This window comes from Cervus elaphus, chromosome 18, assembly GCF_910594005.1.
Source record: "Cervus elaphus chromosome 18, mCerEla1.1, whole genome shotgun sequence".
NCBI lineage: Eukaryota > Metazoa > Chordata > Mammalia > Artiodactyla > Cervidae > Cervus > Cervus elaphus.
Genome location: NC_057832.1, coordinates 117465827 through 117491313, shown reverse-complemented (window position 1 = coordinate 117491313; position 25487 = coordinate 117465827). Strand labels below are relative to the sequence as shown.

Sequence of the window (25487 nt, the reverse complement as noted above, 5' to 3'; positions counted from 1 at the left end):
GCCTTTCAGCCCCAGTTCCTGCCTCCCCCGCGCGTCCCATCCACATCCCCCATCACCTCTGCCTCCTTCCCTGCCCCATTCAGGTTATCCCTCTATGCCCCGACTCCTCCAGGTCCAGACGGACATATAAGCTCTTAGCAGCAGATGCTTCTCAATGGGAATCTGGTAGGAAAGAGTTTTACTCTTCATAATTTTTTTTAAAACCAATTTTTACTGCATGCATTCATTTTTTTAATTAAAATACTTTTTAATTAACACATCAGCGGAAGGAAAATAAAAATCCACCCCAAAGCAGGACTACCCTGCTTCCGTAGGTGGACTGCCGGGTCCACACCGAGGATCCTCGCTGCCTGGGGGAGGTTCACACTGACTGTCACCCGCTTTGGTCGGCTCAGACGAGGACTCCCCCGGGGCCGGTGCTGGAGGTTGGGTTGACTTGTGGCGTAACCGAGGGGGCACTCGGTACTGTGGGGTCCGCCGAACTAGGACCCAAGAAACTAAACCCAGACTCGGCTCTCTCACTTATCATCCATCACTAAACCTCTTTGGGAATCAGCTCCTTGAAGGTGAAATAAAGGGACAGACTCGAGCTGTAGGCGCAGATGTTTCCAATCATGTCTCCCATCCAAATACTAACCAGGCCTGACCCTGCTTAGCTTCCGAGATGAGACAATATTGGGCGCGTTCAGGGTGGTATGGCCATGGACCAAACTCATGTCTCAATAGGGGTTTCTCCCCCCTCCTTCACACACTCAGCAGCCAAAAAGCAAAATATGAGCCTGTTGGTCTCACTTCCCATGATTTAGGTTATGAAAATGGTGATTTTCTCCATGTGCTTTTGAAAAACGGAATACTGCTGCCTCCCAACCAGAACCACAGACTAGAGGGTTCCCCTCCTGCTCCAACAAAACTCCACTGAGCTTGTCTATATTTAACTTCTCATTTTCTTAAGATGTGCCTCCTTCCGAAAGCAGAATAGAAGAAGAAGAAAAAAAAAATCCCAGTTAACTGGATTCCAGTTCATTGAGGGTTTACTATAGGAAGCCACGCTGGAGAACCCTCCAGCCTTGTGAACATGCAGTCTGCGATCTGGACACCTTTTATTTAATTTCGGGAACTCCCTTTGCATGGCAAAAAGGGGTCTGAGGAAAGCAGAGCGGCAGAGATGAGGGCAGGGGCAGAGGCAGAGCACTCACGAACTGTGGCCCCCCCAGGCTGTGAGAGAAGTGGGACCCAGGGGAGGAGCAGAAGTCATTCTTGACACAAACAAGGGGCCTGGGGCACGCCACCCCACCCCAGTGCCTGGCCATGCAAGACGCAGAAATGGAGACTGTGGCCCATCAGGACCACGGAGGAGATGCACCGACCTAGTGGGGAGTCCCCTGGGGGCCACCCCCCCGACCCCCCGCAGGCGCCTGCAGGGTCTGGAGCCCAGGAGGGTCTGTGTCCGAGTCCACGGGGCATGGCCGGATAACAGATAGCACCAGTTGGGAGGCTCAGGGCAGGAGAGCGACAGAGGCTCTCAGAGGCTAGCACCTACCGGCCCGGGCCCTCCTAGGATGAGACTCACTTCCTGCCTGGCTGCCCTGGCAGCAGGAGCCTCGCCCTCACCCCGTGGCCCCAGGAGAGGAGGAAATTGTCAGGACGAGGTCTGAGCCGGGGCACCAGCTGCCTCCGGAGGGCCAGGGGCACCACACTGAGGGGCTGAAGGTGGGAGGGGCAGGCTGGGGGTCCGGGGGGTGGGGGGGAACCTCCCTCCCTCCCATTGGTGCCCCAGCACCGAGAACCTTCCAGAAGCACACTCCCGGGGCATTTTGTAGTCAACCCATTCCCCGCCCCGTGACCCCACGAGTGGGCCCCCTGTTGCTTCTGATTTATGTGTGGTGGGTCAGGGGCAGAGAGACCAGGCCACAGCGGTCTCTCCAGTTCCAGAGGTAGGCAGCACGTGTGTGGGGGGGTGGACACTCCGCTGGGGGCCCGGCCCTGGTCCCCCGCCCGCCCCTCTAAACCATCTCAGCTGTGTCTCCCCTTCCTCAGCTATCCAGTCGGGAAACTCCGACCCCCACCTACCTCAGAGGGACAGGCTAAGGGTGAAAGTCGATAACGGATAGAAAAACGTGTTTAAAAAAAAAAGTATAAAGCGCTATTCAAACGCGAGGCAGTGTTGTCATCACGGAGATCCACCCCTTAGCACGTCCCTCCTCTTTCACCTGGACACCTCGGCTTCCTGTTTTAGGGTCGCTTTAACCCTTAGGACCCTATTTCTTGATCTCGGCAGGGGGCCGAGACCCCCAGGGTGGCTTTCCCTGACCACGATCTGAGACCCCAGAGCCCCAGAGGCCGAATGGGCAGGCTAGGTGCCCGAGGGGTGGTGGGGGTGTGTGCTGGCCTCCTCGCTGTCCTGCCAGGACCTTCCCTGCGGGAGGAAGCCCCTCGGTCCACCCCGTGAGAAGAGCTGGGCTGCCCCTTCAGCCGGACAGGTCTAGGGGACCCCTGCCCCGCCCTCCCCCCCCTCAGGGGACCCCCGCCCGCCCCTCCCACCCTCAGGGGGACCCCCCCCCCCCCGTCTGGAGTGCAATTCCTGTTCCCGATTTCCAGCAGGTGGCGGCTCGAGGGAGGGAAGGCGCCCGGAGAACCGAGGGCGGGATCGTGTTGGGGGGGAGCGGGGGGAGCCTCAGGACGCGCCCCCCAAGCTCCCCCCGCCATCCCCGCCGCCTCCCAGCCCCGGCCCTGTTCCCGCCGCCGCCGCCGCCGCCGCCGCCGGGCCCTAGTCTCGCTCGGGCGGCGGCTGCAGGGGCCGCGGGGCGCCCAGACCAGGGCCGCCGCCAGGGCCGCCGCCGCCGGCGCTGTGCACGCGCAGGTGGTCCTTGAGCGACTCCTTGTAGCGGAAGCTCTTGCCGCACTCGCCGCACGTGTAGGGCCGCTCGCCCGTGTGGATGCGCTGGTGCTTGAGCAGGTTCTGCTTGCGGATGAAGCTCTTGCCGCACAGCGCGCACTGGAAGGGCCGCTCGCCCGTGTGCAGCCGCTGGTGGTTCTGCAGGTGCTCCTTGCGGCTGTAGGTCTTGTCGCACTCGGAGCACTTGTAGGGCCGCTCGCCGCGGTGCGTCATCTGGTGGCGGATGAGGCCCGAGTGGCAGTTGAAGCTCTTCTCGCACTCCGCGCACTCGTACGGCCGCTCCTTGGTGTGGCTGCGGTGGTGGATGATCAGGCTCTTGCGCACGCCGAAGCTCTTGCCGCACTCCGGACACGCGTAGGGCTTGCTGCGCGCCCCGCCGCCGCCGCCGCCGCCGCCGCCGCCGCCGCCGCCGTGCAGGAGGAGGCTCCGCCGGAGGCCGCCCGGCGAGCAGCAGCTGCCGCAGCCCCCGCCCGGACCCCCGCCCGCCGCTCCCGCGCCCCCGCCGCCCGCGCTCCCGCCGCCCTCGCCGCCCGCGCCGCGCTCCCCGGGCAGCGCCGGGAAGCCGTCGTCCAGCAGCGCGCCCCCGCCGCGGCTCGGGGGGCCGCCCGCGTCCTCCGGGGGCGCCGGCAGCGGGGGCAGGCTCGGCGGGGCGGGCTGCGGCGGCGGTGGCGGCGGGGCCGGGTTCTTCACCATCAGCAGGCTGTCACCTGGGGGGAGAGACACGAAGAAGCGACATGCTGATCCGGCTCGTCCGGGGCGCGGGGGACCCACAACCGTCCCTGCGGGGGGTCGGGGGTCGGGGGCGGGTCCTTGACTAGGTCCTCTGCGGCCTCGTGCGAGCCACAGGCTGGCGGGCCCCCAGCTTCCCCCGAGGATGAGGGGATTAAACACGGCTGCCTGACCCTCGCACCAGCACAGAGCCGTTCCCGAAGAGGGTAGGTGTCGGGAGGGGGGGACGGGGTGGGGGCAAACGCACGCATCTAGGTCAGGAAACACCCCCAGATGTTGGGAAGAGCGGCGCTTTGCGAAAGCTCCCTTGAAAGGCAGAATTGCCCGGAAATAGACTTAACTGTATTGATGTTCGATGCTAATTTATCTGAAGAGAATCTCTTGACAAGAGGTAAAGAATTTGCCAGAACCTATCCCAGGTGATGGAGAAGGAAATGGCAACCCACTCCAGTACTCTTGCCTGGCAAATTCCATGGACGGAGGAGCCTGGTAGGCTACAGCCCATGGGGTCGCAAAGAGTCGGACACGACTGAGCGACTTCCCCTCCCTACCTTTCCCATCCCAGGTGAACCCACCACACAGGTGGCTCAGGCAGTAAAGAATTTGCCTGCAATTCAGGAGACCCAGGTTCGATCCCTTGATTGGGAAGATCCCCTGGAGAAGGAAATGGCAACCCACTCCAGTCTTCTTGCCTGGAGAATCCCATGGACAAAGGAGCCTGAGGGACTACAGTCCATGGGGTGCGTGGGACTAAGCCACTGAACCACCACCACCATCCCAGGTGAAAAGCCTGTCTAAAGGCCTAGGGGAGTGGAATGCAGGGATCTGGGGGCATACCCCCACCCAGCCCCATGTGTGGCTGCATCTCCACTAAGCACGCAGCCTTTGGCCTCCTACAGCAGCGGGGTCAACTGGGTTGGTGCGAGTCCCATCTGGCCTCAGACCCCATCTGCAGGGAGCAGATGTCATGACGCTCTGCACCCCCTCCTGCGGAAGCAGCTGCTCAGCCAGCCTCCCCAGGAAGCGCCAGTCTTGCTCCTGCAATGATGTCCCTTGCTTGCATCCCTGCCTCTCCCCAGTCCATGCTCCCGCACTGCCATGGGGTCAGAGGGACACAAAGTCCAGAGCATTGATCAGAGCAGCAACCTCAGGCCCAGAACTCCGACCCCCGAGGAACCACTGGGTTTGATGACCGTGTTCAGGAGCCTTCTCCTTCCTTCACCCTCCATCATCACCTCCTGGATCCCTCGTTCACAGTCCCTTCTTCCTGCAGGAGCCCCCAAACCGTGACATGTGTTTCTTACCAGCTGCTCCTAAACAGACTGGGCTGAGACGCAACCCCCCCCGCCCCCCATCTCAGCCAACACTGACGGTAGTAGGTCTGGCTGTGGCCTCTGTCATCGCTGATTGTGGGCCTTGCTTCTCCCTCTCCACTATCTGCTCCTCTCATTCCTTCGTAGGTGTTACTCCCAAGAGGACCCCCAAGGAAACCTCCATCTCGGGGGACTGTTTCCCGGGAAACCCAACCCCAAACGGTCCCAATCCTCCTCGGATCGTGCGTCACACTCGGTGTGAGCACCAGTTTTTTGGTGCTCTACCTTCCTGACCCAGCTTAGCTCCTGGGTCCCTCTGCCCCGTCCTCTGTTGGGTTTGCCCGGGGGACCCCAGCACTCAAGCAGCTGAAGACTGCGGGAGAAGATCACACGTCTCAGACCCTGGCCTCCTACCCTGCAACTCTCTGTCCCATCTTCCCATTTTCCATGGAGATTATGTCACACCTTCTCCTCCAGCGTCTAACATGAGGACTTGCTAACTGTGGAAATCACCGGCCAGTAACTGATTCAGATACAAGCACCTGACCTTGTTCTGGCCGATGAGATGTGTTTGCTGGGATGGCTTCCTCACTCCCTGGAGAGAGTGTAGGAAAAAAAAAAGATGGTCTTTCCTTCCCCTCTGGGTCTGGAGGTGATGCTTGGAACAGCTGTAGCCATCTTGCTCCATCCACACCAAGGGTGGATGAGCAAGGAGTTGGAAAGAACCTGGAGCCTTGATAATACAGCTGAATCCGTGAACTAACCGAGACTGAAACCAGACTACCTCTTCGTTACGTACGAGAATAAATCTCTTTATTCTTTGAGTGTGGGTGGGTGGGTTTCTTTCTGTCCTGGGCTACTGCAATTCTCTTTTTTAGTTTTATTTTTTTGTCTATGTTATTTAAAGTAGTTTGAATGAGGGATCAAAAGCAGTCAGTGTCCTTCCGGACACAGTGGTACAGCTTCACCCAACTTAACCCTCCCTTGACTTCGTGGGCTCCCCCTATCCAGCTACCAGCTCATCTCAATTCTCTGTTCTTTTTTTTTTTAAGAGTTAGCTATACTTGCTTTCACTACTTCTTCACCTCCATTCTCTTTCAGACTTTCATAATCGGGCACGTGTCCCGATTATGCCACCTCAACTTGTCAGCGTTCAGCTCAGCTCGCTCCCAGTCCACTCTCCTTTCCCCCACTGTTAAGAAGACTCTTGAGAGTTCCTTGGACAGCAAGAAGATCAAACTAGTCAATCCTAATGGAAATAAACCCTGAATATTCATTGGAAGGACTGATGCTGAAGCTGAAGCGCCAATACTTTGGCCACCTGATGTGAATAGCCAACTCATTGGAAAAGATCCTGATACTGGGAAAGACTGAAGGCAGGAAGAGAAGGGGGTGACATGATGAGATGGCTGGATGGCATCATCCACTCAATGGACATGAGTTTGAGCAAACTCTGGGAGATAGCAAAGGATGGGGAAGCCTGGTGTGCTGCAGTCCATGGGGTCGCAAAGAGCTGGACGTGACTTAGTAACTGAACAATAGCAACATATCCCCTCTAAGAAGATATGTCAAAATCTGGATCCCCCCATTGGTTCAGAGTGTGACCTTCTTTGGAAATAGGCTCTTTCCAGGGGGAATTAGTTAAGATGAGGTCATACTGGAGGAGGGCAAGCCCCTAATCCAATGTGACTCCTGCCCTTAGAAGACACAGATACACAGATGGTGTGAAGACAGAAGATTAGCGTGATACATCCACACACCAAAAGACAGCAAAGATCACCAACACACACAGAAGCTAGGAAGAGGCAAGGCGGGGTCTCCCACAGCTTTCAGGGGGAGCAGGGCTGTGCCAACCCTCTGACTTCAGACTTCAGGCCTCCAGAACTATCAGAATAAATGCCTGCTGCTTCAAGCCACACTGTCTGGTATTTTGTTAAGATAACCCTAGGAAACTAACACCCCTGCATCCTCGAAAGGAAAGGGGACAGTGCTTTGATACAGACCTTTCAAAGGCCGCCACGACAGAGCATCACCCTGTAAGGGGGCAGGCTGGGTGAGCAGCCATCCCTCTGGACCAAATACCCAGGGGCCCGGCTGGGTGCCCCACTCACCGGGGCCAGAGTCTAACCCGAGCTCCCCGTCCATGGAGTCGCGTGGGCCCCACGGGTACGGCTGCTCCTCCTGCTTTATCCATGATAAGATGTCGTGGGCGGAGATCAGAGACTCTGTTCGGGGAGAGAAGGCAGACTTAGAGCCTGTTCATTTCGCCAAGTATCCCATCAAAGTCTCAAACACCACCACATGCAGAGGCCACTGCTCTGCCCAGAGGGCGTGTGCCAGTCTGGGTATCCTGTGCCCCCACCCTCCGTGAGGCCTCCCTGAATGGACCTCACTGGTGCTGTTGCACCTGGGCTCGGCCAGGCAGGAGGCCCGTCTTTCAGGAGGCCCATGTGGGGACAGAGCCAGGATGGGGATCCTGGGAGCCCCAAGGGCCATCTGTGGGGCCAGGCCAGAGGGAACCCGGCCTCTGACGGCCCACAGGACAGAGGGAGGAGGGGGAGGCCTTCGTGATCAGCGATGGCAGAGGCAGTGGACAAAGGTCATTAATGAGAACTGCAGCAGAACGTCCACCTCTCTTATCAGGAGGCGCTGCTTTCTCCTTTGTCCTGGAGCCCTTCAGCTCCCCACCCCAAACTGTGTGAAGCTATAGAGCTGACAAACTACACGGAACCCCAGACTCTACATTGGCTTTTCTGCCTGGTGTCCCCAGGGGTCACAACCACCAAATGAGATGATGCTGGCCTCCTCCAGCTCTGCAAGCATACATGAACATACGCAGATATGCACACACACACACACGCGCGTGTGTGCACACACAAGCACATATACACACATGTGCACACATGTGTGTGCACGCACACACACACATACACGCACGTGCAGCCTGGGTGGGCAGAGCTTCCCTTCTGCTCTTTTATGCTTCCCTCTGCGCCTGGACTACCGCCAGAAGTTTTCTGGAAGACAGCTAGCTAGTATTCGCTCAAGGAAAATTCCAGAAAATGTAGATTACTTTCTTTCTGTCACAGAAATATGCGCAACCTTTAAAAGGCTTTTCAGGGACTTCCCTGGCCGTCCAGTGGTTAAGACTCCATGCTTCCACTGGGGTGCAGGTTTGATCCCCGGGCAGGGAACTAAGATCTCATATGCTGTGTGGCATGGCCAAAAAAGTATAAAATAAATAAATAAAAGGCTTTTTGATTATACTTCAGAAATTAGCTAAGTCATTTCAGCATCAGTTCACTGACAGGACAAATTATTGATGTAAGGATTCCTTTAGAGAAATCCTCCCCGCTTTTCTAGTAGTTACACGCCAAAATGCGTACAAAGTCGTCCTCTGGGGGACACACGGTGGTTCATCCCCTGAGTCTCTCACTGGCCTTTGACCAAAGTGACTCAGTCAGGTTGATTTTCCGGCAGATACGAATGTCACCCCCCACGTGCGCCGGCGGCCCGCTCACCTGAGTTGGGGTCCGTTGGGATGTCCCTCTCCGCCAAATCCTGCTGGTCCCACACGCACGGGGGCTCCTCCTGTTTGATCCGGGACAGGAGGTCCTGGGCGGACGCCGGCGAGTCTGCTTGAGGGGACAGAGTGGTAAAGGGGTCAGGGGACACGGGCCCACCCGCCAGGTGCTGCCTTACGTCTCTCAATAGGTTCTTTTCCCTAAACATCAGCGGGAATTATTTGAGGTCATTAAAGCCTTAGGTCGACTTGGCCCCCACTGCTGGCGCTTTTGCTGAGAATAAGTGGAAACTCCAGGGGAGTGATGATGTCACACGGATGTCGCTGAGAGCGCTTGTCTGTCCTTCAGGAATGGAACCCCTCTCCACGGAGCTTCACACCCAAAGCCTGAGCACCGCCATGAGGGAGGTCTTCCTCCTACAGGGACCAGTCAGGGAAATGACACTTCCAGAAAGCCTTTGGGAGATGGTGAAGGTCAGGGAGGCCTGGTGTGCTGCAGTCCATGGGGTCGCAAAGAGTCGGACACAACTGAGCGACTGAACAACAAGAAAGTCTTTTATCTTCACCATCTTAGCGGGAATTTTCTAAGATGTAACCTACCTGTTCTTTCCTCTGCAGAGTCCATTAAATCGCATTTACTTTTTATTGCCTTCTTATCTCAAGAAGGTCTTATCTCTTAAGACCCCACTGGAGATAGTAACATGGCTCTATTGGCTTTCGAGCAACGAGCTGGCTGAACTGGAAAGCTGTTTTCCTCTGCTGGGGGGCTGTTACCACTCACCTATGAGTGTGAGGCTTTGACTAAGGGAATGAGGCTTGTAAGTTAAGAGCTTATCTTAACTTATCACATACTATCATCTTAACTTGTAGTCACAGGGCGTTACTGTATCTTGTGATGGGTAATTTTACGTGTCTGCTTATGTAGGCCACAGTACCCAGAGAGTGGGCCAAACGTTACTCTGGATGCTTTTATGTTGTTTGTGTTGTTTTGAGGAGTTTAACACTTAACCCGTAGACTTGGAGTAAGGTGGATTACCTTCCACTTTGTGGGTGGGGCTCTCCCACCAGCTGACGGCCAAATAGGAAAAGACTAACTCCCCGAGGAAAAGTGAATCCTGCTGGCAGACTGCCCCCGGTCTCCAGCTGGCAGAAGCCAACTCCTTCAATTCAATCACTCTCTCTCTACACGTATGTGTGCACGCACACACCCTACTCTTCTTTGGAGAACTCTGACTAAGCCACATCTCGAACAGAGCGCTCACGTACACATGTTGGATGGATGCTGTCAAAGAGGAAGTACCCAGACTGCCCATCAGGACGGCACCTGGGGCAGCGGGGTGGCTGGCACAGAGGCAACAGCTGTGTTTGTTTAAAACAAATCAGTTCTTCCCACTTGGAAGCAGGTCTTAGGGACCCACAGATTCCCCACCCACCAAACCTCTAAAATGCCTCACTCTCGGTACTTCTGCAGATACTGTTTTTCGAGGGGAGAAAGGAATAATTAAAAACTTGATGTTACAAAGAAGAGAAAAGAGAACTGCTAAGGCCAGAGGTGCTGCCCCTCGTCCCTGTCACACACCAAGTCTGTGCCTCATGGGAAACCCTGTCTTTCCTATCCATCAATCGTGGACCCACATGCCTCTGTCTTCAGCTCAGGCCTCTGGCGGGGCACACCCGTCAGAGAACGCTGGGCGCCTGCAGACCACGCAGGCCCTTCCCTCCGCCGCTCCGCCCAGGTGGCCGGGCATCTCACTCACCGGTTATGGACTCCGTGGGGATGGCTCTCTCCTCCAGGCCCCGCTGAGCCCGAGTGCACAGGGCCTCCTCCCGCTTCACCTGAGAGGATGCATCCGGTGCTGGCCCCAGGGGCTCTGCTCCTGGGGACAGAGGGTCACACGGTCGGTGCCGTATTCAGGAATGATCGTCAGCTCGGGGTCAGGGGCACAGCCGACAGCGCTCGCCAGGGAAGAGAGCACAGGGGCCTTGGGTTCGTATGGGCACCGAGGAACCCTGAGGAGCAGAAGGGCCTGGGAGCAGAGAGGTGATCAACCTCCAGGACAAGGGGTGGGCCATGCCGCACAGCAAGGTAAGAGAAGGAAGCCAGCGAGCGTGCAGACAGCCCGTGCTGGGTGGGTGCCATCAGGACAGGCCACAGGTCTCCTCCGTGTGGGAGACATGCGGCTTCATTCTGCACCCCAGTCAGAAAAGTGGACCAGACACACACACACACACACACACACCTGCACCAACAGACACAGACAGACACACACACGGACACACACACACATACACAGACAGACACACAGGCACACCAACAGACACAGACACACACACACTCCAACATACGCAGACACACACATATTCAGACACACACACAGACACATACAGACACACACACACAGACTCACCAACAGACACACAGACATATATACATACACACACACACTCACAGATACATACACACACACAGGCACACACCCACACCAACACACACACATATACAGACACAGAGAGACATACTCACAGACACACACACAGACACATTCAGACAGACACACAGAGACACATACAGACACACACAGAGACTGACAGACACACAGACACACACACACAACTAGCAGGAAGTTAGACTGGGCAAAGGGAAGCAGCCCAGCCCCATTCCTGGATGGCTAACGCACAGCATCCTATGCATAAGGGACAATAACGCATCTTCCATGTAGACCCCAAGACGTGACCACAGGGCATCTTCCTCTTACGAGGCTCTCTGGTGTGACATGTAACACCAGCTCCGGCAGGAGACAGCTCAGCCAGGAGGAAAGAGACTAGATGAGGAGACGTAACGCACCAGCTTTCAGGTCTGCCCTCCGCCCAGCCGATGAGTCACGTGGCCTCTCTGGCTCTCAGTCGGCTCCGCCCCCCCCTTAAATGGACACCGTGGTCTCTGTTCTATGTGGCACAGGCATGGATGACAACTCAGTGAAACAGCTGAGGTTACACTGCTTTCATGGGAAAGCTCATCACAGCTGCTGACCTCACACGTGTGTGGTGCTTAAGCTGGGGAAGGGGCCACTTAGACAAAACCTCCAGAAGAGGCAGGTCCACAGCGACCAGTGACTGGGGGCTATGGAGGACGGCGGTCACTGCTCCCGGGTGTGGGGTTCCCTATGAGAAAGTGTTCTGGAATTAGATAGGCTAATCACAGGCTGATGGCTGCACCAGCCTGTGAACCACTGAATCCTACACTCCAAACGTGAGTTTATGGCAATGTGAATTACATGTCAATTAGGAGAGCAAACTGGGAGGTAGGGCGCTGCCTTCGAGCAACATTCTGGGGAGGTTTCGGTGAATACGCCCTCCACTTGTGAGACAGGAAGGGCAGAGGGCCCCGACAGGAAGGCTGCTGTGATGAGGCAGAGAAGACGGTTGAAGGCCCGAATTTCACCTGGTCCGACACGGTCAGGAGAGCCGCGTCCCCGAGAACCCGCACACTTCCTGTCACCAGGTGTGATGTTCTCAGGGAACTGGAGCCTCAGAACGTAAGATCCCCTTGGGTGAGGGGACAGCCTTGGAGGTTAAATCTGCCTGTGAGAACAGGCTGAGAATGCTGAAGATGACAGCCAGGCACAAGGCAACCGGCCACGTGCACCACGCACATCACGCACACCACGCACCATACGCACACCATGCACCCATGCACATTACACACCCACGCACATTACGCACATCACGCAGCCACGCACACCACGCACCGACGCACACCACACCCCCCACACAGCCAGGCACACTACGCAGCGACGCAGGCTATGCACGCACGCACACCACGCACCCACGCAGAGCCCTCTCCACCCACCTGCCTGGGCCGGGGCGCTCCCCATCAGAGCTCCAGTCAGACCTGGGAGGCCGCCCTTTCCGGCCCTCTCCAGTTTGTCTGGGCATCTCAAGCAACATGCCTCTAACCCAAAAGACGAACCTCCATGGTGGGCTTTCTGGCCCCGAAACTTCTTGTACGTGACCGCCAAATCTCAAAGGCGGCAGAACCGGCCCCACGAACAACTAAGAGAAGCCCCCCGCCCCAGAACTCAGGCTGGGCTGGGGGCTTCTCTCCCGCCCCGCCCCGACCTGGGGCTCTCTGCAGCTGCCATCACCTGTGTCTGGATCCATGAGGATCTCTCTCTCTTCTGGGTCACGCTGCTCCCACACGCAGGACTCTTCCCGGGGCTCAGCCTGAGATGGGGCTTCCGGCTTGGACACGGGTCCCTCCGAGTCTGGAGTGAAGTGGAAGGCAAGGACGGGCTGAGTGGAAGTTGACCAAAGGGCCCCCATCAAGGGCTATGGGGAGCCCGCCCCTCCGCTACCCTGGCGCCCCTCTTGGGGGTGGCCCGTTATGTCAGGTCATCTCTCAGGACAGTGTAAGTCAATGGATGCTCCAGTTCCTGGTGGAGAACTAGCTGGGTTCCGGAACCCAGAAATAGCAGCAGAGATACCGGTGGCTTCTCCAGGGCGACTGGGAGGTAGCACCTAGGGATGCTGTTGGGCTGTATTCCAGAATGGTAGCAGCCAAGTGTTCAGTTCTGTAGTAACAGGCCCTGTTCCTGGGTCTTTACTTTCCATCCTCTTATCAATTGCTCTAACTTCCTAACAGAGAAGCACATCGTCTCTTGAATTTCCATGAAGTATAAACATGAAACACCTTGCCTGGGGGTGCACCCTGGGTTGAGAAGCATGTCACCCCCCCCCCCCAACTCCAGAGATGCTCGTCTTGGGGAGGGAAAGCACGCTTACCCAGGGACATCAGGGTTTTGTAGTTCTCCTTAACCAGGTTGTTGTAAAGCTCCTTCTGCCATTCGTCCAGGTTCTTCCACTCGTCCTCGGAGAAGTAAACAGCGATGTCCACAAAAGTCACTGGAACCTGGGCCAACAAGAGTGTTAGTCTGGTGCTTCCTGCCTGCTGCTCCTCCCCAGCTCCTGGGAGGGGCACGGGCCGGTCCACCCCAGACTCTGGCCCTGGTCTCCGTGGCCCCCAACCTCCCCATCCCACTTGGCCCATCTCAGTGGAGTCAGTCCACTCTGATTCTCCTGAGCTTCCAATAACAGGATGATCACCACTGCCTTTTAAAAATCAGGCATTTCATGGAAATCTACTCAAAGTTATATGACAGCCTGGATGGGAGGGGAGTTTGGGAGAGAATGGATGCATGCATATGTATGGCTGAGTCCCTTCGCCGTTCACCTGGAACTGTTACAACATTGTCAATCGGCTATACTCCAATACAAAATAAAAAGTTTAAAGTTTGAAAAAAAAATAATAAAAAAATTAAAATGAGGCATTTAACCACATCCTTTGTAAATTCATTTTAAGGTCAACTGGGTACCCAAAGGTCAAGCTTTTGGTGTTCAGGGTGACAGACATAGGGTAGGTTCTTAGTGTCTCAGGGAATCAATTACAATAAAACCCTGTTGAGAAGCTATATTTCTGTCACCTCTAGGTACACAGCTACATTTTTGTCACTAAAACTTGCTGGTGCTAAGGCTCTGGCATCTTGATCTGTTTTGGGCACCACTATGTCCCAAGTATCTAGAAGCTCGTAGTTCGGAGTCAGTAAGCATTTGCTGGATGTGTTGAATGGTCTTCGCCCACACTAGGAAGGTCCCACTGTAGCCTGAATCATCAGTTGTCTAATGTCAGTCACAAGGTTCAAGGGCATCTCGTCTGCCCCATAAAGCTGTCATCTCGGATGGGCGAGGCCTCCTATCTGTGCCCATTTCGGTCACTCACCAGCATGGCCTCATCTGCACAGAATCGTTCAGGATGGTTTCAGTTCCATGACTTTAGGATCTGAGCTTGCCTGCACTGACCACACAACCTCACTTCCTACCACTTTCTGTTCCTGCTGGGCCAGCGTTTCCCCCCTCACCCTGAAACCCAAGCCCTCAGTGCTCCCCGAGCCCTAACTCTTGGCACCATCCGTCTTGGTACCTGACATGGGGCACCTTGGTGTGAATTAGAAAATGCTGCCCTCTTGGGGTCAGGCCCGCGGGCGCACTGTTTGGTGCGTGGGCAAGTGCCCGTACATGGAGAAGTGCTAGCCCCAGGATCGGGTGCTCATCCCCCAGGGGTGTCTGGGCAGGTGCCATGTGCACACCTGGATGCCACCTACTGCCTGATGGCTCACTCCCAGCTGTGGAAACAGAACTAGAACTTCTAATCCCCCGTTCCTTCCACAGACTTGGGCGAACCCCCAACCTAGGAAAACCAAGGCAGACCGCCATCTTCACTTAAATTCCCTGCCAGAGATAAAGGTCACGAAATTCTGCAGGTGACAATTGCGATACACTCTGACCTCTTGGCTGAGGCTCCAGGCTGCTTCGGAAGCCCCTTGACCATCTTGTTCCCATCTCACTGTGTTCCCCTGGAGGCTTCTTTCAAACTCTTCGCTCTCCCCAGCCATCCCCAGTCTCCCCTTGATGGCAGCTTGCTGGCAGCAAGCTCCTGGCTCGGCCCGTCTCCCAGGCGAGCCGACTCCCCACTCCTCCTCCTGCTTGTGACACTCAGTCCACGCCAGCTTCTTCCTCTGGCATCTTCTGTCTCTCCGCATCCTGCTCTCACTTCAGGGCCTCCAGCCCTCCACTCGGCCACCTTTAGTGAGGCTACGCGCCTTCTTCTCCTGAAACATTCCAGGGACCTCCCTGTCCAGGGGTGAAGATTCCCCCACTTCTACTGCAGGGAGAACGGGTTCCATCCCTGGTCAGGGAACTATGAATAAGATCCCACATGCCGCTTGGCATGGCTAAAAAAAAAAAAAAAATCTCAAGATGCACGCTGTGTTTTCTTCACAATCCACACATCCCTAACCCCCTGAAATCTGCCCATGAGCCCCCACTGTCTGAAACCACCTCCTGGGAGGTCATCAGCGTCCCGCCATTAACCCTCGACCCCTCAGTCCTCACAGAGAGATCAGAGCGCCTTCCTGAAATCTCCTCCTGCTTGGTTCCCAGAACCATGGAGCCCGGCTCTCATCTTCCTTACAGCTCCTCCTTCTTCCCTCCGAGACCAAGGTCCGGCCCTCACTCTTCCCTGTTTCCTCGCTTTCCCCTTGGCAATTTCTTTTTCTTTTCCTCTTGTTTTTTTACAAGTTCTGTGGGTACCTCTTTGTAAATGACACTCTTCAACTTTCCCTTCAGAGTTCACATTTCAACGGCCTTCTAACTGGCTTCATTTATTCATCTTTTAAGTACCTCACACTAAATGTGTTCAAAACCAAGTCAGTGGAATTTTCTGGAGATACAGTGGATAAGCATCCATCCACCAACGCGGGAGACGTGGGTTCGATCCCGGGTCCGGGAAGAGTCCACCTGCCGCGGAGCAACTAAGCTTGTGCGCCACAACTACTGGGGCCCGCGTGCCTAGAGACCAGGCTCCACGGCAAGAAGAGCCTGCGCACCGCAGTGAAGAGTAGCCCCCGCTCGCCGCAACTAGGCAAAGTCTGTGTGCAACAGCAAAGACCCAGTGCAGCCAAAAAAAAAAAATCTACTACCTTTTCCAACACACCAACTCCTCTGCCTCCCTTCACCAGTCAAAACTCTAGGACTATAGTCTCCCAGGTGGAAACAGACATCACTTTGCAAAAACTTCACTGTGCTAGGATGTGGCAGAAGTCTGAAACATGGTCCAAGACTACAGGCAGCCTACAGTTCAGCCAGACAGAAAAGACTATCCATGAATTATCCAAGAATAATTACCCAATTAATAGAACCCATGAGGCACAGAGGAGCTGAGAGACAACAGCCTTCCTTGGATCTGACAAAGAAAATGCATCTAACAAGGCCAAGAGTCTACAAGGAATTAAAACTATGGCCCGCAATATTAGTCAACCATCTCAAGGTGCCTTATGTTTGGGAATGTTCTAAAATATATCCACAAATTCTTTGACAGTCCCTTCAAAAAATAGAGCTTAATTCTCCTCCCATTGAGTATGGGCAAGATTGAATGACTTGCTTCTAATGAATAAAAAAAGAAGCGATGGTGTACAACTTCTGCTGTTTTGTTGTTCAGACACTAAGTCAAGTCCAACTTTTTGCTGCCCCATGGACTGCATTACACCAGACTCCTCTGTCCTTCACTATCTCCTGGAGTTTGCTCAAATTCATGTCCATTGAGTTGGTGATGATATCTAACCATCTCATCCTTTGCCGCCCTCTTCTCCTCCTGCCCTCAATCTTTCCCAGCTTCAGCATCTATTCCAATGAGTCAGCTCTTCAGATCAGGTGGCCAAAGTATTAGAGCTTCAGCATCAGTTCTTTCAGTGAATATTCAGAATTGATTTCCTTTAGGATTGAGTGGTTTGATTTTCTTGGAGTCCAAGGGACTCTCAAGAGTCTTCTCCAACACCAGAATTCAAAAGCATCAATTGTTCAGTGCTCAGCCTTCTTTACGGTCCAGTTCTCACATCCGTACATGACTACTGGAAAACTCATAGCTTTGACTCTACGGACCTTTGTTGGCAAAGTGATGTCTCTGCTTTTTAACACACTATTGAGGTTTGTCACAGCTTTCCTTCCAAGTAGTAAGCGTTTTAGTGGAGGTGATGGAATTCCAGTTGAGCTATTTAAAATCCTAAAAGATGATGCTGTTAGTGAGCTGCACTCAGTATGTCAACAAATTTGTAAAACAACTTCTGAGGTTGGGTCATAAAAGTTGCTACAGCTTCCATCCTGGTCTCTCTTTCTAGATCATTCACTCTGGGGGAAGACAGCTGCCATGTCGTGAGGACACTCAAGCAGCCTTACGGGGCAGGTTCAAGCAGTGAGGAGCTAGCTGAGGCTTCCTGCCAGGAAGGAAGGAGCAACTGGAAGCCAATCCTCCAGCCTCAGTTGAGCCTTCCAATGACTGTAGCCCCGGTCAACAGCTTGACTATAACTTCATGAGACTCTGAGACAGAACCACTCAGGTAAGTTGCTCCTGAATTCCTCACCCATGGAAACTGTAAGATGATTTAAAAATATTTTTTTAGGCTGCTAACTGTTGGGGTATTTGTTACACAGCAATGGATAACTAATACAATGAGGTACACAGTGTTGTCACAGCAGTCCTCGCAGCTCCACGAATCAAGCGCATTATCATCTTCATGTTATAGGTGAGAACACTGAAGCTCAGAGGGACCTGCTGGGAATTCACTTACTGAATGACTTATTTAAAGATCACTTCTTTCCTAAGAGGAACTGAGGAGGCCTGGAGACAACAGAAAACATACTTGACCTGTGGTAGGAAAACTGATACATGGCGAAGCCAAGATTCAAACCCAAGCTTTCTGCTTCTGGACCCCACAAGTAAGCCGTGTTCTGTGATGCACAAATCAAACCCCAACATGTGGTTCAGCACACAGAATGCACAGCGGGGCCAGGACTCGGCACCGGGTCAAAGTGCAGAGCACGGTACATACGCCAAACTCTACACTGACCAGCCCCGCGGGCCGCAGCGGCAGAGGGCGGCGTAGGGAGGAACCACTGTCAGGACTCAGCTCTGCGAGACCTCGATGGATCACCATCCAGCACCTCCTCTGGCAAAGCCACTGGCTTGATTGCCAGAACCAAAGATAAAAAAGGGCCAGTCCCTTATGTGGAAGCGTGAGCCATCTAGCCGCAGTCACTCTGCACATGTTTTGCTACAAGCAGGTCCTGTCGCAGGCACCAGGATGCTACAATGAACCACTCAGAGGAAAGCCAACAAAGAGACACAGAGAAAGTAAGTATTTCAGATAGCTGAATGCTTAATTGCTTGGAGGAAATGAGAGCAGGGACCAAGGAAAGAGTGAGCTGGGCTGGGTGGCCGTGAAGGGGACGCTGATCCAGTGACAGTTAGCAGACCCCTGATGGGAGCGACCTGGAGGGGGGGCTTCAGTGAAGGAAAGTCCCTGCCAGTGGGACCCTGTGGTGTGCTGGCAGCAAGGAGTGGGCAAGAGGGGGAGAAGGGAGATAAGGTCAGTGGGGTGGGTTAGAGGGAGGGGACCACTGACAAAATGGAGGTTTTTCAACTGAATAACCTGGGGAGCCATTTGGGGGCTTTGAGCAGAGGTGATATGACTGATTTATATTTTTCAAAAGGATCAGTCTGGCTGCTCTGTTGAGAATAGATGGTCTCGGGTAGGGGCAAAGGATGGAGACAAGGGGACCAGCGAGGAGGCCACGGCAGGAATCAGACAGGAGGCATCGGTGGTTACAATTAGATGAAGGTGGGAACAGTGGAGGCGGCAGGGGGTGGGAGGGGGGCTGTGTGTATATTTTGAAGAAAAATCAGATAGTATTTACTAACATAATGGAGATCGGGTGTCAGAATGAGAGGAGGCAAGGATGACCCTGAGGCTTGTGGCCTGAGCAGCTAGAAGGATGAGGATGACTTTGACGAGAACAGAGTTCAGGCAGAAATCAGAAGTTCAGTTTAAGTAAGTAAGTGAAAGTCGCTCAGTCGTGTCCTACTCTTTGCGACCCCATGAACTATACAGTCCATAGAATTCTCTAGGCCAGAATCCTGGAGTGGGTAGCCAGAATCCTGGAGTGGGTAGCCTTTCCCTTTCCCAGGGGATCTTCCTAACTCAGGGATCGAGCCCAGGTCTCCCTCATTGCAGGCGGATTCTTTACCAGCTGAGCTACGAGGGAAGCCCAAGAACACTGGAGAGGGTAGCCTATCCCTTTTCCAGGGGATCTTCCCGACCCAGGAATCGAACCGGGGTCTCCAGCATTGCAGGAGGATTCTTTACCAACTGAGCTATCAGGGAAGCCCCAGTTTGGTTTGAGTTAAATCTAAGATATTTACTGACAGCCGGATGGAGATGCTGAATTAGCAGGTAGGAATGTGAATCTGGCATTCGAGAAAGAAGTCTAGGCAGGATACAGAGAGCGAGAGTGGGAGGAAAAGACTGCACTTGGGAGTTGACAGCACACAGACTGCATCTACAGCGCTGAGCCTGGATGAAATCACGAGGGAGGGAGGAGAGACAGCAGGCAGGTCAGGAGGAGCCCAGGGCCGCTCTGAACATAAGAAAAGGAGAAGCAGCAGCAAAGAAGACTGAGAAGCAGCAGCTAGTGATGTAGGGAAAGAACCAAGGGTGGGAGGGGGATCCAGAAGCCAACAGGTGTTTCTAGGAAGGGGTGGTCTCCTGCATGAAACGCTGCTGAGAGGGCAGGAAGACACAGACTGGGATTTTAATACTGTGGTTCTAATGACCCTTGGCTCTACGATCATGGACATATTAGAGCTCTGGCAAGATCAACAGGATGACAAGGTGGTGGCAAGAGCCTCAGCCACATGAGTTCAGGGAGAATAATCCAATCCCCAGTTTACTGGAAGACTGAGAAGAGAGGAACACAATAAAAGACCAGGGAGGATGCAGCAACAGAATCCAGACAGTGAGGAAGGCCACAGGTCAGATGGCCTAGTACTACAAAGGAATACGAGAGAGAAGAGGCACTTACAGGGGGAAAAGACTTAGAGACATAGCAATCACAGTGTGTAGACTTATTTAAGTTCTCATTTGGGCAGCTCAGTTGGTAAAAAATTGGCCTGCAATGCAGGAGACCCAGGTTCGATCCCTGGATCAGGAAGATCCCCTGGAAAAGGAAATGGCAACCCACTCCAGTATTCTGCTTGGAAAATCCCATGGACAGAGGAGCCTGGCGGGCTACAGTCCATGGGGTTGCAAGAGTCGGACATGACTTAGCCACTTAGACTACAGAAAAAAATATTTTTGGAAGAAAATCGGAACACTGACTGGACATTTGAGTAGGTTGAGGTCTTTATTGTGGTAACCACAATATTGAGATTATTACTTTAAAAAGAGAGTCCTTAACTTTTAGAGCTACACATTGAAATATTTACAATTAAAGCGACTGCTGGGGACTTCCTTGGCAGTCCAGGGGTTAGGACTCTGCCTTCCAATGCAGGGAGCTCGGGTTCGATCCCTGGTTGGGGAAATAAGGTCCCACATGCCTCACGATGGGCTTCCCTTGGGAAAGAAACCTCCTGCAACGCGGGAGACCTGGGTTTGATCCCTGGTTGGGAAGATCCCCTGGAGAAGGGATAGGCTACCCACTCCAGTATTCTTGGGCTTCCCTTGTGGCTCCGCTGGTAAGAATCCGCCTGCAATATAGGAGACCTGATACCTGGGTTGGGAAGATCCCCTGGAGAAGGGAACAGCTACCTGCTCCAGTATTCTGGCCTGGAGAATTCCATGGACTGTATAGTCCATGGGGTCACACTGAGTCAGATACAACTGACACTTTCACATCAGACACTTTCACACCTCACGATATGACCAAAAAATACACAATTGCTGTCTGAGATGTCTTTCAAGATAAAATGGGAGGGGGACATGGGTAGGGAGTGAGATGAAAGAAGACTGTCCAAGAGCTGGTAACCACTGAAGCTGGACAATGTGTTCATGAGGGTTCATTTCACAATTCTATCTACTTTCATATAGGTTTGAATTCTCCATAATAAAAAGGGAAAGAGAGAGAATGGAGGGAAAGAACTGGAGACAGCAAATGCAGACTGCTCTAAAGCGGAGCAGAGAGATGAAGTCGCAGTGGCAGGAGACGCCGGTCTAGGGAGCTGTCTTACTCCAGAGATGGGCGACAGTGCAGAATGTCTACAGGCTGGTGGGGACGAGCCAGTGTGGAGGGGCAGGGAGGAGGTGATGGTGCAGGGGGCGAAGCGGAGAGAGGCTGCACGGCTCCTGGAGCAGGTGAAGGGGTGGAGCCCACAGCAAGGCAGAGGACACAAGGCTGGATGTGGACGTCTCGGTAGGGGGACCCTGTCTTCTCAGTGGGCTAGAGAGCAGCCTGTTGACCGAGAGTGCCGGGTGGATGGGCCAGGGGAAGGTGGGAGGGAAAACGGAACAGGAAACGGAGCGTGAATTCTGAACGTGAGATGGGCCCGCTGGTGACGGTCATGACTCTAGCGACTCTGCTCAGAGTGGTTTCGGGTCTGTCTCCAGCAGCGTGCAGAGGGGCAGGCACAAACGACAGCCAACAACCAACGGTCTTTGAAGGTGTCAAGGCGAAAACCCAGGCGGGAAAAGCTATCGGAATTTGCAGACACCCAGACCCCTCGGGAGGGACTGGGAACAGAGAGGCCAAAAGGCTCACAGACAGAACCCACGGGTTCTGTGGGGAACGGGTGGAGGCCAGTCTCCTTGCAGGAGAACATTCCAGACGAGGTTGTTCAAATGGAGGCTGGCTTTGAGACGACACCGACGCTGGGCAACAGGGGCTCAGAGACGTTTGTGAGAAGGCCTGACGAAATGGAATCAAGGTGCTGGTCCTCACCGTTCCTCCCTGCCCCTTGGGGACCACCACTTACCTTGGGGACCTCGCCCTTGCTGCCCGGGGGCAGCCGCAGGACCCAGAAGTTCCTGTTCCTCAGCAGGTTCTCCATGTTCTCCAGCCGCCTCTGCAGCAGCCCGTACTCCTGGAGCAGGGTCCCCAGCACGGCCCACTTGCCCTCCATGTGGTTCCCAAACTCCACGGCCGTCTTCTCACAGTCGGCCAGCTTCTTCTCGGCTGTCCCCGTCCGCCCCTCCAGGTTGAGCAGCTGGCTGGCCTGGGCGTCCACCTTCCTCTCCACAGCCTGGATGGCGGCCACCACGGTCCAGAGCGAGATCTCCGCCGTGGGCAGCTGGGGCTCTCGCATCATGCGGTCGGGGAAGACGGGGGCCCGATCTGGGAAGGGCGGGAACTGGAAAGGCATCGGTCGCCGGGCATCCATGTCCCATTCCTGAGCCTGCGGGCAGAAGGGGGGAAGTGATGGTCGGCCTGAGACCCCGTGTGAGGAGCAAGGGTGGCCTGAGAGTAGGGGACAACGCGTCAAATGCTGCAGATCCCCGTTCTCCTGCCAAGCCCCTGCCTCTCTGGCTACGGCATTCATTAACGTCCACAGCGGGAGCTCAGCAGTCATCCACGCAACCTTCCCATTTCCGGCCTGCAGGAGTCGGGCTGGTCGCTAGTCTACCGCCCACCTTGACCCATGGCAGGTCAAGGCGGTGGACCCTGGCCTAAACTGTCACAGGTCACTTCTCTTTGATGAGACCAGCTGCTTTCTTCGCCGGCTAGACTTAATGATGAACTCCGCAGAGCTTGCCCAGGGTTTGCTGCTTCAAAGCAAAAATGTTCACGTCAGTCACGCGCCCCTAATCGTCCCAGCAATCTCTAAGCAGGTTAGGGCAAGAATGATTATCTTAAAGCTCTGCTTTAAAGATGATGAAATAGAGGCCCAGAGAAGTGGCCGGTCTTTCCAGAGCACCGCTCTGCACCACCTACTGAAGCGGTTCCAGGGGCTGCAGATTGACAAAAACACAGTTCAGATAATGGGGCTGGGGACACCGGAGACACCAGGAGCCCGAGCGAGAGAACAGGCGAGCAGCCTTGTCTTCTTACACAACTGTGTATTCATATTTTCCAAAGTGGGTGTGCCCGAAAATGTCATTCCCTGAGGAGGGGGGAGGGGGAGCATCTCTAAGAGGAAGAGAAGATCCCCCCACCCCTCCTGCTTCCCCAGGGGAGGGGTACCTAATGGCCCTGGCCCTCCAGTACCCCCAGCTCTGGGTCCTCACCCGGAAAGGCGAGGTCCCCAGGATGCAAGTTAAGAGCTGATCCCTATGACCAAGAGAGGGGTGGTCACCGTGTACTGTTGACCCGGGGACTGGCCCCATACCCCACCAGCACCCAGGGCTTGCTGGACAGCAGGGCTGAAGTGGTCTCTCCTTGCCATGTAAAAGGGAAGGGTCACTTTCTATTCTCTCTGTTGCTGCTGAAGGGGCCCTCAGGATGGGCGAAGTGGAGACCTGTTACTTAGAGGTGAGCTGGGCAGGTAGGGACAGACACGCTCATGGCCCTCTCGGACTCATAGCAGCTGTGACAGCCACGGAGGAAGATCACACAGGTTCCAGGGAGTCACTCCTGACATGGGAGGAGAAGCAGCAGGGCCTGGGTAAGAGGTCCTAGTATTTCCAGCAAAGCCGTGCACTCGGGCCGGCAGAGGCGTCCTTCCAGCCTGGCCCACCGAAGGGGTCAAGGGCTGACGGATGGAAGTTCAGAACGTCACTGGGCCCAGTTTACTTTTCATAGGTGTTGGGGGAGAAAAATTTTCCTTCTACCCTTCTAGGTTCTTCCCTGGTCCCACAGTCAAATTGACATAAGACAGATCAACGTGAGAAAAACAAATTTAGTAACACGTATACCCTCTGTATTGGAGAAGGAAATGGCAACCCACTCCAGTATTCTTGCCTGGGAAATCCCATAGAGGAGCCTGGCAGGCTACAGTCCACCGGGGTCGCAAAGAGTCAGACACGACTGAGCGACTAAACAAATAAACATACCTCCTGTAAACATGGGCGAGACCCAGAAAACTGAGTGATCTGCCAAAATGACCCAAACCACTATATGAAGTAACATCTTCAGCTAAAGACAAAGGATGATGTTGGGGGGCTGGGGGAGTTAGTTATGGGGGTGACCAGGGAAAGGACAGGATGCAAGGGCACAGGTTAATGCAGATATAAGTTGCTGCCTTCTCCACTGATAAAGAGTTTTTAGCGATTGAGTCATGCCCTCTTCCTGGTACAGCAATGGAGGTTTCTCTTCTACAAAGGGAACTCCTACTTGGTTTTCAGAGCGTCTCCTGTGCCTGCAGCTCCTCTAAAATAACCATCTTAAAATAATCCTGGTGCCAAGGAGGCAGATTTTGGGGCGGCAGATTCTGCTCCCCTAAACAGGTTTGGAGATGTAAAGCTGAAACATGGTCAGACAGGACACAGAAACTCCTGGCGGATGTGTCAGAACCTGGCTGGCTGAGAACCAGGCCAGGGACAGGGCCGGGCTTGGCGGGGTCCAGCCGAGGTCAGCTCCCACCCTCTGCCCCTGGCAAAGCCATCAAGGCCTGTCTCTGCCTCACACACAGCCCTGGCGCTCTGGCTCCCCAATTCGTCTGCACCCTGAACTCCTCCTTACGGACTGGTGCCTACTCTCCACCCCAGAGACTGCGATTTCACCGGTGTGGAGGAGGCTTGGGCGTCAGGAGTCTTGAAAGGTGCTCAGGTGCTTCTAACAGTGCGGCCAAGTTTGCCCACCGCTGGCAAGAGGGCAAAAGCACCTCTCACCCGCCCCTTCCTCGGTCACAGCCGGTGCCTGGGGGAAACCGCGAATCGCTGTTACACTTGGGGAGAGATGATGGCCGTACAACATTTAAACACACCTTTCTGTCTGAGTTGGCCGCAGCGGTAAAATCTGACCAGGGACCCCGCGCGCCCACGTCCCCGGCCCGGCGCGAGGCGGCCGGCCAGCCCCTCGGCGAGCCCGGGCCGGGGTGGGGGACACGGTCACGGCGGGGATCCCGCGTTCCGGGCCCTCCCCCCGCAAATCCCCGGCCCCGCGGGGGCCTCCCCAGGGCGCCGGCTCCGGGCCCGGCCCGCACGCGGCCTCGGGGGCCCGCCGCTCCGGGGCGCCGGCGGGGGCCTGCGAGGGCGCCGGGCCCGGCCTGCCGCGCGAGCCCCCGGCGCCCCGGGCCCCGCCGGCCCCCGTGCCCCCCACCCGAGCCCCGACCGGGGCCCGGGGCCCCCAGCCGCCCCGGCCCCGCGCCCCGCCCCCACGGCAGGCGGGCGGCCATGGCGCCGGCGGGGGTGCACCCACCTGCATGGGCGGCATTCCCTCGGCCATTTCCCCGCGCAGCGCCGGCTCCTGGTGGCAGACCTCCTCCGGGGGCAGGGCCTGCGCCCAGCTCCAGCTCCCGCTGTCCAGCCCCAGGCCCTGGATGCCCAGCTGCTGAGGCTGCGGCCGTGTTGACACAAACTGCATCCTGGGAGCGCTGTTCCCCCGCTCGGGCCGGCCAGGGAGAAGAAGAACGTTTTCCAGGCGCCTTCCCCCTCGCCGGGGCCGGACAGCTCCATCTACAGCCCGTAGGAGCAAACAGTCCCCTTCGGCGGCGCTCCCCGCCCCTCCGCCGCCCGCGCCGCCAGCCAATGGCCTCCGAGCTCCTGCCCGCCTG

The 25487-nt window shown here is 55.3% G+C and overlaps 1 protein-coding gene across 2 annotated transcripts; it reads right to left on the bottom strand.

Annotated features, from left to right (window-relative positions):
• Positions 1-200: 200 nt before the first annotated feature.
• Positions 201-25426, bottom strand: ZNF282 (zinc finger protein 282). 2 transcript variants are annotated; one of them, XM_043872494.1, is made up of 8 exons: positions 25133-25426; positions 21813-22232; positions 13241-13367; positions 12604-12723; positions 10216-10335; positions 8457-8573; positions 7050-7163; positions 201-3603 (listed from the first exon to the last, which is right to left on the bottom strand). In XM_043872494.1, the coding sequence occupies exons 1-8, from the start codon at positions 25295-25297 to the stop codon at positions 2768-2770; spliced, it is 2019 nt and encodes a 672-aa protein (XP_043728429.1). In that variant the 5' UTR covers positions 25298-25426; the 3' UTR covers positions 201-2767. The 2 variants fall into 2 exon arrangements, with proteins under 2 accessions (XP_043728429.1, XP_043728430.1); XM_043872495.1 differs by having other exon boundaries at positions 8457-8570; positions 25133-25425.
• Positions 25427-25487: the final 61 nt, after the last annotated feature.